This window comes from Larimichthys crocea, chromosome XVIII (genome assembly GCF_000972845.2).
Source record: "Larimichthys crocea isolate SSNF chromosome XVIII, L_crocea_2.0, whole genome shotgun sequence".
Taxonomy (NCBI): Eukaryota; Metazoa; Chordata; class Actinopteri; family Sciaenidae; genus Larimichthys; species Larimichthys crocea.
In genome coordinates this window covers 5228717-5239250 of record NC_040028.1, presented here as the reverse complement: position 1 = coordinate 5239250, position 10534 = coordinate 5228717, and the positions used below count along the sequence as shown (strand labels likewise).

The window sequence follows — 10534 nt, the reverse complement described above, 5'->3', positions numbered from 1 at the left end:
GAAATTGGGACTGACTTTTGTCGTTTTACCACCTCCTCAGGTTAAAGAAAGAAGAAGTAGAAACAAACGCCTTGATTGTCTGTGTGTGTGTGTGTGGTGTGTGGTGTGTGTGTGTGTGTGTGTGTGTGTGGTGTGTAGGTCTCTTACCTGCACACCTGAAGCTCTGAGCAGTGAGCCCCTTCTCCACAGCCAGACAGGTGAGAATCTGAGGAACTGGTTGTGACTGACTGTCGTTTGGCTCTCTGGGCCTCCCGCTGCCTTCTCTCCCTGGATGGTTTTGATCTCAACAGCACTCCCTGGAGGACTGGCTCCTTCACCCGATTCTCCACCTTCTTCTTGGGCAGGCCTCTGTGCCCCGACTGCCTGCCGCAAGGCTGCACCCATTCCTGGGCCTTGAGCTGACCATCCGCCCGAAGTCTCAGTACCTCTTGGAAAAAACTGCCTGGAAGCAGTCTCCTTTCTCTGTCCATGGCTCTCCATTCTCCAGGCTCCTGGTCATGCTGCACGGCCAAGCAGGAAGCCAGGGAGTACTGGAGGAAAGGCTTGGACACAGACCCCCGCCCCTCAGTTGGGAAGGCCCGGAGAGAAGATCTGGTCAGGACAAAGGTGAAAGCTCGCCAGTTGTTCTGATCCATCAGCTGGTGGAGCAGCCAGTTTTGAGGACGTCCTGGCAGCGCTGGGTGAACAGAGGCAGGGTGTGGGTCTGCTCAGGTGCCAAATTCATCTGGGAGAGTTGTCTCCGCTGACGTGGGTGTGTCGCTCTCCACCATCAGGCCGGGTGTCGAGCCCCGACGGGAGGCGAGGAGGACGGTGACATGGGTCAGGAAACGTGGTGACCTGTTGGTTTTCCACTCGGTCTTACGTTGGCGGCTCTCCTGCCTCAGAGGTCTGGCAGCCTGTACCTTCTCCCACATTAGCCGCCTCCACTCCATGGCCTCCCATTGGTTGGTTGCCTTCAGCTGGAGCGCGTGCTGTTGAAGAACAAAGCCTGGAGTGTGCGTTGATCGGCGGGTTGGGCTGTCTGGCCGGGCTGGCTGCACGGAGCTGGTGAGATGACGCTCTGGCAGTGGGACAGAGAGTAGGCGTGCCCAGCTGGCGGTTGGCGCTGCTTCCAGAGTGTACAGCCTGAGCTCACAGGGTGTCAGCTCCCCATGGCAGGGCGTCCAGCGGCCCCGGGGCCCCTCACGCTGCTCCATTGGACCCTGCTTCACCACACTGCTGCTGCTGCTGCTTTTATCAGCTGGACAGACATATAGGAACAAGAAAACGAGAGAGAAACGAGTGTGGTATTCAGTAAACCACATCTGAGACAACAAGCTGTTATATTATTTCCCTGGTAAGGTCAACATCTTCTGTGGGTACAAGTAAGAGTCAGATAGTATTACTTTGTCTTACAATGTGTCTGTTTTGACCATTCTCAAAGCAACACCTTGTGCATCCATGTGATCCGAGTACACAAGATCAGCTTCAAAAGGAGCCGTACCCCACTCAACCTTCACCTTGTGTAAGCTTGACAGGAAGTTAGCAGCTTAATCTTTTGTGAATCTTGGCACTGTCATTAATTTTTTAGCAAATTATGTTTTTACAGTATTTTACAGTATAATCTTCTGACGTTCTCCTGACACATGGAAATAAACCGATTAAATGAGCCACTTCAAGGCAGGGAAGGGATTCATTAGCTATGTTGTGGGTTTGCAAACTGTCAGTTAGGTTGCAGCGGTGACTGCAACATGTAAAGAGAATGAGATGGTTTTCCCGAGCTTGAAACTAGAAAAGCAACTTGATGTCTGTGATCAAGTCATTTAACGTTACCGACACACAAATCCTGGCCGAATGGCTTGGGAAAGGGTTATTTGGATAGAATTTATTACCTGCACCTTACCCCGTGTTTAAGAAATGAAATTTGACAGTGTGGGAGGCTGAGTGTGCGTGTTTCTCACAGATTTCTCTCAGCAGCTGCAGCGCAATGTGCTCCGTTTGTCTGGAGGCTGACACTTCTGTGGTTTTACACACTTTTGTTGACATGGCTGGCAGCCTCGTCTTTTCACTAGGCGTATGTACCAACAAGTCAACGAGGCCGCAGAGTAACTGCAGAATTGGTTAGGATCACAGTGTCCCAACAAGCCCATAACTACCTCTAACTCATTGATCCATATGATGTTAAAATCATCAGTTGCACAGTAAGATGACAAACATGCACACACTTGCACTGGCAGAGCTTCCGGGCTCCATTGAACCACCTTTATAATGTTATTTAGAGGTACAGGCAGAGAATGGTATGATATGTATAAATCTAGAAGACTTTCTCTGGCTTATTCCTCTGATGTGCACACTTGGGTCACATTTTTGACATCCAGAATATCCCTGACAACGAGCTACACCCTTTGTCCTCTTGTTCTTTGCTTAGCAGCTTAGCAAGCAGCCATTCTGCATCAGTTTCCTGCATATGGTACCTTATCAGAGCCTTATGGGCTGTTGGATTTTTGCTAGGAGATAAACCTGCTAGTTTTTCAGAGGTGCTCCTCTGAGACGTTTCTTGTCACCAAGTCAGGAAAAAACAGTATTGTTAAGGAGGCCACTAGACAAACTCTCCCACTTTCCTAATCTTAAGGCCGGTGGAACACTCTCTTCTTTCCCCTCTGTTCTATCACTGCTCTTTGTCTTTCCTCCTCCGTCTCCTCTTGTGATCATGGTGTGTTTTCTCCTTGATTAAGGAGGGTTCAGACTCAGCTAGACAACGGCATGACCTCTGCAGGCATAAAACTGGGACAGCCTTTATTGTTAGCTGTGCTGCATTCACTGCCCTGTCTGAAAAATGCCGAAAAATATTATGAGTCAGTTCCAGGCAGTGGCAAATCTATCCAGTAAATATAAATTCTCATAATATAGGTCGAGGTTCTGCCTGTTTAAGGAAGTTTAAAGGAAGGTTGTCCTTTGCCACTGTAGCCAAGTGCTTGCTCATGGTAGGAATTGTTGGGTCTCTGTAAATAATATTATAAAGAGTAAAATCTAGACCTGCTATATATGGACCAAGTAATGGGATAACTTCCGTTATGATTGGATGCTCTATAAATAAAATTGAAATAATAACTTTTCAAAGTCAAACCAGAGGTGTGCAATGACTCAGCTTGTCAGGTATCCAAATGATTTTCAAAAACAAACGTCCCCACTACCACTGACCTGTGGATGAATATTTTGACCCTTTAGCCACACTTCAGTGGTTTAAAGCAACGATGATTTCATCATGCCTGAAAGTTCCTGTTTTTTGTTTCAATCTACACCCACCCACCAACAAAAAGAGGAAGAGAAAGAAGCAGAGTGGACGAGAAGAAACTATAATCTGCAGTATGAAACTGGTGATGAACAGACAATCTTCGGAACTTAAGATGACGCACAAAGACTATGAATGGCTGCAAATGCACTAATGCAGAGTGGTTGGCTGAGGGTTTGAAGTGAACCAGGGGCCAGATGCTCCAGTTCTCCGACTTCCTTCCACAGTGCAAAGAATGCACTTAAGGTGTGAATGTGAGCATGAATGGTTGTTTGTTGCTATGTGTCGGCTCTGTGTGAATGAACTGGTGACTTGTCCAGGTTGTCTCGTCCATTGTTAGCCAGGATAGGCTCCAGTCTCCATAAGGATAAGCGGGGTTACGAAGGGATGGATGAAACAAGATACATTTTGGATATAAAGTGTTTTGGATGTTATTCAATCATTGTTTAAGAGTATTTCTTGCACTATATTTTAACATATAAATGTGAAAACTTGCCATCTTTTACTGTGTAGACGATTACTTTAAAATAACAACAGATCCCCTAAACCAATCCCACAAACTGATTTAATTGTTCGCCCCCTCCCTCAGCAGGAGCAGCCTAATTTGGCAGATATTTCATTTTGTTTCTTTAACGTGCTAAATCAGTCAGGAGGGAAAAGGAAACACTGAATCCTGCGTGCTCCTGTTAAGTAGACGATGGAGACTCGAGTGCCTCATCCTCTTATCAAAACAGCAGTAGACACGGTGTCAGCATAGGTCTCGGACTTTGCATGTTAACAAACCTTTTGCTAAACAGGAACAAACGAATATGCAAATTAGTTTAGCTGGATCAAGTCTGGCTGATTGGCAGTCGTCACGCTTGGGGGTCGAGATGAGAATGAGGCATTGTAGCGAGGAAAGCTGCTCCGTTCAATTAGCCGTCATCTCTATCTGGTAGGTTTTGACATCACAACTCAGTTATAGTCTAATAACCCCACACCACAAACACACACACACACACACACAACACACACACACACAACACACACAAGCCTTCAGCCAGAATTAACACTTTCTCTATCCAGTACGACTTCCCTCGAGTCAATCACGATGTAAACCTCTGTTTTCAGCATTAAACAAGCACAGCTTCGCCACTGATGAGGCAGCCAATCATAATATCACGTGCCCTTTACAATCTACCAGACTTCCCGCTTCCTGGATGCCAAAGTACATAAAGACTGCAAATGAATTCGTGGATGCACACGCGCAACACAACACATTACATTACATTTAGCAGACCTTTATCCCAAGCGACTTACAGGAGGACATAAGCGAGAAAAGGTGAAAGGAGCACAGAGTAGTTGTTAGTTTTTAGTTTGTTAGGCAGGGAAGCTCTCGAAACAGAAAGGTTTTTACAAGTTTTTAAAGGTTAGAAGGGATGGTTGCTGTTCTTAGTAGCTGTTGGTAGGTCATTCACCATTTGGGGACAACCACAGAGAAGAGTTTAGAGTGACCTCCGCTTGCGAGAGGCGAGGGGTACAACTAGACGTTTCCACCCCGACAAGCACGCAACCCACACACACACACAAACACACACACACACCACACACCACACCGCACACCACACACACACACCACACACAGTCTTTTATCCTGTTCAAGGTCAAGTGAGCTGACGCCAACCCAGAATGCACTGGGTGAGAGGTCACAAGGTTTGGGAGAGAAAAATATATACTGCAGCACAAAAAGCGACATTTAGAGGATACGAACGACGTCTGTTCTGTCTCACTGGACCATAAATACAGCGGTTACCCCATGTTGAGTAAGGGACGAATTTCTGGAGAAATAGGATGTGCGTCATGAATGATGTGTTTATGAATGTATTATACAGTGCTGGTCGCTCTCAGCAGCACAGACTGAAGATGAAGATGCAACCTTAAATAATACAATCAGTATAACTGATTCTACTAACCTCCTCTTAAAGACAACAGACAGACCAATGGGAAAAATAAGTGAACAACTCTGGTCATCTTGGATATAATAAATAATATAAAACACAAATGTGCATCGACAACGTAGTGACGAAGATTAGTTGATGTTACTATATGATATACTACTACACTACTACTACTACTACTACTACTACTACTACTACTACACAATAACTTAAAAGCAATAACATCAAAAAATAGAATAATGTAACATAAAACATAAAAAGATCAATTAAAGTCCCTGTTGCAGCCTTGATCTCCTCAGGCAGGTCATTCCACAGTCATGGAGCCCTGACTCCAAAGGTTTCTGTCTATTTGGACATGGAGTGACCAGGAAATGAGCTCAGGAGTGAGAGGCGACAGAGGCACTAAAAAGATACAGCTAAATAAAAATGAGTGGAGCTCTTTACATACAGTACAACCTGCAGGCAGGGCCTGACAGGCCAGAACTCTTCCTCATCGTTAGTATCAGATATATATATATTATATATATATATTATATATATATAATATATCTAATAGATAGATAGATAGATAGATTTTAGATAGATAGTAGATAGCTAGATAGATAGATAGATAGATAGATCGATAGATAGCTAGAAGATAGATAAGATGATAGATAGATAGATAGATAGATAGATAGATAGATTATATAGAGCGAGAGAGCGAGGAGAGATTGAGAGAGACGAGACTAACCAACTGTAGCTGCTGTTAGCTAATGTTAGCTCAGTTTGTTAGCCAAACTTGTGAGCTCAAAGCACCGGGGGGGTGTTCGTGTTTGTACCACAAGCATTTCGGACCATCGGGAATGCTAACAGAAAGTGGAGCTGATGTCATGACAGAACTGAGGCTGGGCAAGGCAGCAATGTAACCGGGCTCAGCAGCCTCTATGGACAAAATGACAGAGGCAAAGAGGCACGAAGAGGACGTTGATGGAGGAAGCTAAGAAGAGAAAAGGAGAGAGTGAGCGAGCAAGAAGCCGCCACACAAGAGGAAATCTGGGACTGACTTTGTCGTTTTACCACCTCATCAGGTTAAAAGAAAGAAGAATAGAAACAAACGCCTTGATTGTCTGTGTGTGTTTGTGTGTGTGTGTGTGTGTGTGTGTGTGTGTGTGTGTGTGTAGGTCTCTTACCTGCACACCTGAAGCTCTGAGCAGTGAGCCCCTTCTCCACAGCCAGACAGGTGAGAATACTGAGGAAACTGGTTGTGACTGACTGTCGTTTGGCTCTCTGGGCCTCCCGCTGCCTTCTCTCCCTGGATGGTTTTGATCTCAACAGCACTCCCTGGAGGACTGGAGCTCCTTCACCCGATTCTCCACCTTCTTCTTGGGCAGGCCTCTGTGCCCCGACTGCCTGCCGCAAGGCCTGCACCCATTCCTGGGCCTTGAGCTGACCATCCGCCCGAAGTCTCAGTACCTCATTGGAAAAAACTGCCTGGAAGCAGTCTCCTTTCTCTGTCCATGGCTCTCCGTTCTCAGGCTCCTGGTCATGCTGCACGGCCAAGCAGGAAGCCAGGGAGTACTGGAGGAAAGGCTTGGACACAGACCCCCGCCCCTCAGTAGGGAAGGCCCGGAGAGAAGATCTGGTCAGGACAAAGGTGAAAGCTCGCCAGTTGTTCTGATCCATCAGCTGGTGGAGCAGACCAGTTTTGAGGACGTCCTGGCAGCGCTGGGTGAACAGAGGCAGGGTGGTGGGTCTGCTCAGGATGCCAGAATTCATCTGGAGAGTTGTCTCCGCTGACGTGGGTGTGTCGCTCTCACCATCAGGCCGGGTGTCGAGCCCCGACGGAGAAGGCGAGGAGGACGGTGACATGGGTACAGGAAACGTGGTGACCTGTTGGTTTTCCACTCCGGTCTTACGTTGGCGGCTCTCCTGCCTCAGAGGTCTGGCAGCCTGTACCTTCTCCCACATTAGCCGCCTCCACTCCATGGCCTCCCATTGGTTGGTTGCCTTCAGCTGGAGACGCGTGCTGTTGAAGAACAAAGCCTGGAGTGTGCGTTGATCGGCGGGTTGGGCTGTCTGGCCGGGCTGGCTGCACGGAGCTGGTGAGATGACGCTCTGGCAGTGGGACAGAGAGTAGGCGGTGCCCAGCTGGCGGTTGGCGCTGCTGTCCAGAGTGTACAGCCTGAGCTCACAGGGTGTCAGCTCCACATGGCAGGGCGTCCAGCGGCCCCGGGGCCCCTCACGCTGCTCCATTGGACCCTGCTTCACCACACTGCTGCTGCTGCTGCTTTTATCAGCTGGACAGACATATAGAGGACAAGAAAACAGAGAGAGAAACGAGTGTGAGTATTCAAGATAACCACATCTGAGACAACAAGCTGTTATATTATTTCCTCTGGTACAGGTCAACTGATCTTCTGTGGGTACAAGTAAGAGTCAGATAGTATTACTTTGTCTTACAATGTGTCTGTTTTGACCATTCTCAAAGCAACACCTTGTGCATCCATGTGATCCGAGTACACAAGATCAGCTTCAAAAGGAGTACCCCACTCAACGTTCACCTTGTGTAAGCTTGACAGGAAGTTAGCAGCTTAATCTTTTGTGAATCTTGGCAACTGTCATTATTATTTTTTTAGCAAATTATGTTTTTACAGTATTTTACAGTATAATCTTCTGACGTTCTCCTGACACATGGAAATAAACCGATTAAATGAGCCACTTCAAGGCAGGGAAGGGATTCATTAGCTATGTTGTGGGTTTGCAAACTGTCAGTTAGGTTGCAGCGGTGCAACATGTAAAGAGAATGAGATGGTTTTCCAGAGCTTGAAACTAGAAAGCAACTTGAATGTCTGTGATCAAGTCATTTAACGTTACCGACACACAAATCCTGGCCGGAATGGCTTGGGAAAGGGTTATTTGGATAAGAATTGTATTACCCTGAATCACTTACCCCGTGTTTAAGAAATGAAATTTGACAGTGTGGGAGGCTGAGTGTGCGTGTTTCTCCACAGATTTCTCTCAGCAGCTGCAGCGCAATGTGCTCCGTTTGTCTGGAGGCTGACACTTCTGTGGTTTTACACACTTTATGTTGACATGGCTGGCAGCCTCGTCTTTTCACCTAAGGCGTATGTACCAAACAGTCAAACGAGGCCGCAGAGTGACTGCAGAATGGGTTAGGATCACAGTGTCCCAACAAGCCCATAACATACCTCTAACTCATTGATCCATATGATGTATAAAATCATCAGTTGCACAGTAAGATGCCAAACATGCACACACTTGCACTGGCAGAGCTTCAGGGCTCCATTGGAACCACCTTTATAATGTATATTTAGAGAGTACAGGCAGAGAATGGTATGATATGATAACGATACTCAGATGACTTTCTCTGGCTTATTCCTCTGATGTGCACACTTGGGTCACATTTTTGGACATCCAGAATAAATCCCTGACAACGAGCTACACCGTTTGTCCTCTTGTTCTTTGCTTACGCAGCTTTTTCTCCCAGAATCCTCACAGCTCTAATTAGACGGGCCAGTTTTCCTGCATATGGTACCTTATCAGAGCCTTATGGGCTGTTAGTATTTTGCTAGGAGATAAACCTGCGTAGTTTTTCAGAGGTGCTCCTCTGAGAACGTTTCTTGTCACCAAGTCAGGAAAAAACAGTATTGTTAAGGAGGCCACTAGACAAACTCTCCCACTTTCCTAATCTTAAGGCCGGTGGAACACTCTCTCTCTTTCCCCTCTGTTCTATCACTGCTCATTTATGTCTTTCCTCTCTCCGTCTCCTCTTGTGATCATGGTGTGTTTTCTCCTTGATTAAGGAGGGTTCAGACTCAGCTAGACAACAGGCATGACCTCTGCCAGGACATAAAACTGGGACAGCCTTTATTGTTAGCTGTGCTGCATTCACTGCCCTGTCTGAAAAATGCCAAAAAATATATATGAGTCAGTTCCAGGCAGTGGCAAATCAATCCAGTAAATATAAATTCATCATAATATAAGGTGGAGGTTCTGCCTGTTTAAAGGAAGTTTACAGAAAGGTTGTCCTTTGCCACTGTAGCCAAGTGCTTGCTCATGGTAGGAATTGTTGGGTCTCTGTAAATAATATTATAAAGAGTAAAATCAAGACCTGCTATATATGGAACAAGTAATGGGATAACTTCCGTTATGATTGGATGCTCTATAAATAAAATTGAAATAATAACTTTTCAAAAAGTCAAACCAGAGGTGTAGCAATGACTCAGCTTGTCAGGTATCCAAATGATTTTCAAAAACAAACGTCCCCACATACCACTGACCTGTGGATGAATATTTTGACCCTTTAGCCACACTTCAGTGGTTTAAAGCAACGATGATTTCATCATGCCTGAAAGTTCCTGTTTTTTGTTTCAATCTACACCCACCCACCAACAAAAAGAGGAAGAGAAAGAAGCAGAGTGGACGAGAAGAAACTATAATCTGCAGTATGAAACTGGTGATGAACAGACAAATCTTCAGGACTTAAGATGACGCAACAAAGACTATGAATGGTCTGTAAATGCACTAATGCAGAGTGGTTGGCTGAGGGTTTGAAGTAGGAACCAGGGGCCAGATGCTCCAGGTTCTCCGACTTCCTTCCACAGTGCAAAGAATGCACTTAAGGTGTGAATGTGAGCATGAATGGTTGTTTGTTGCTATGTGTCGGCTCTGTGTGAATGAACTGGTGACTTGTCCAGGTTGTCTCGTCCATTGTTAGCCAGGATAGGCTCCAGTCTCCATAAGGATAAGCGGTTACGAAAGATGGATGGATGAACTAAGATACATTTTGGATATAAAGTGTTTTGGATGTTATTCAATCATTGTTTAAGAAGTATTTCTTGCACTATATTTTAACATATAATTGTGAAACCTTGCCATCTTTTACTGTGTAGACAGATTTACTTTAAAATAACAACAGATCCCCTAAACCAATCCCACAAACTGATTTAATTGTACCGCCCCCTCCCTCAGCAGGAGCAGCCTAATTGGCAGATATTTCATTTTGTTTCTTTAACGTGCTAAATCAGTCAAGGAGGGAAAAGGAAACACTGAATCCTGCAGTGCTCCTGTTAAGTAGACGATGGAGACTCGAGTGCCTCATCAATCTTATCAAAACAGCAGTAGACACGGTGTCAGCATAGGTCTCGGACTTTGCATGTTAACAAACCTTTTGCTAAACAGGAACAAACGAATATGCAAATTAGTTTAGCTGGAATCAAGTCTGGCTGATTGGCAGTCGTCACGCTTGGAGGGTTGAGATGAGAATGAGGCATTGTAGCGAGGAAAGCTGCTCCGTTCAATTAGCCTTCATCTCTATCTGGTAGGT

General features: G+C 45.8%; 1 protein-coding gene across 5 annotated transcripts in view; it reads right to left on the bottom strand.

Annotated features, from left to right (window-relative positions):
• LOC104923588 (pleckstrin homology domain-containing family M member 3) overlaps nt 1–10534 on the bottom strand; it is a 36359-nt gene that overhangs the window by 18258 nt on the left and 7567 nt on the right. For all 5 annotated transcript variants that reach the window (XM_027291230.1, XM_027291228.1, XM_027291229.1 and 2 more), the window contains exon 3: nt 6378–7484. In XM_027291230.1, the coding sequence (XP_027147031.1) occupies nt 6378–7484 (1107 nt within the window). The remainder of the gene's footprint in view (nt 1–6377; nt 7485–10534) is intronic.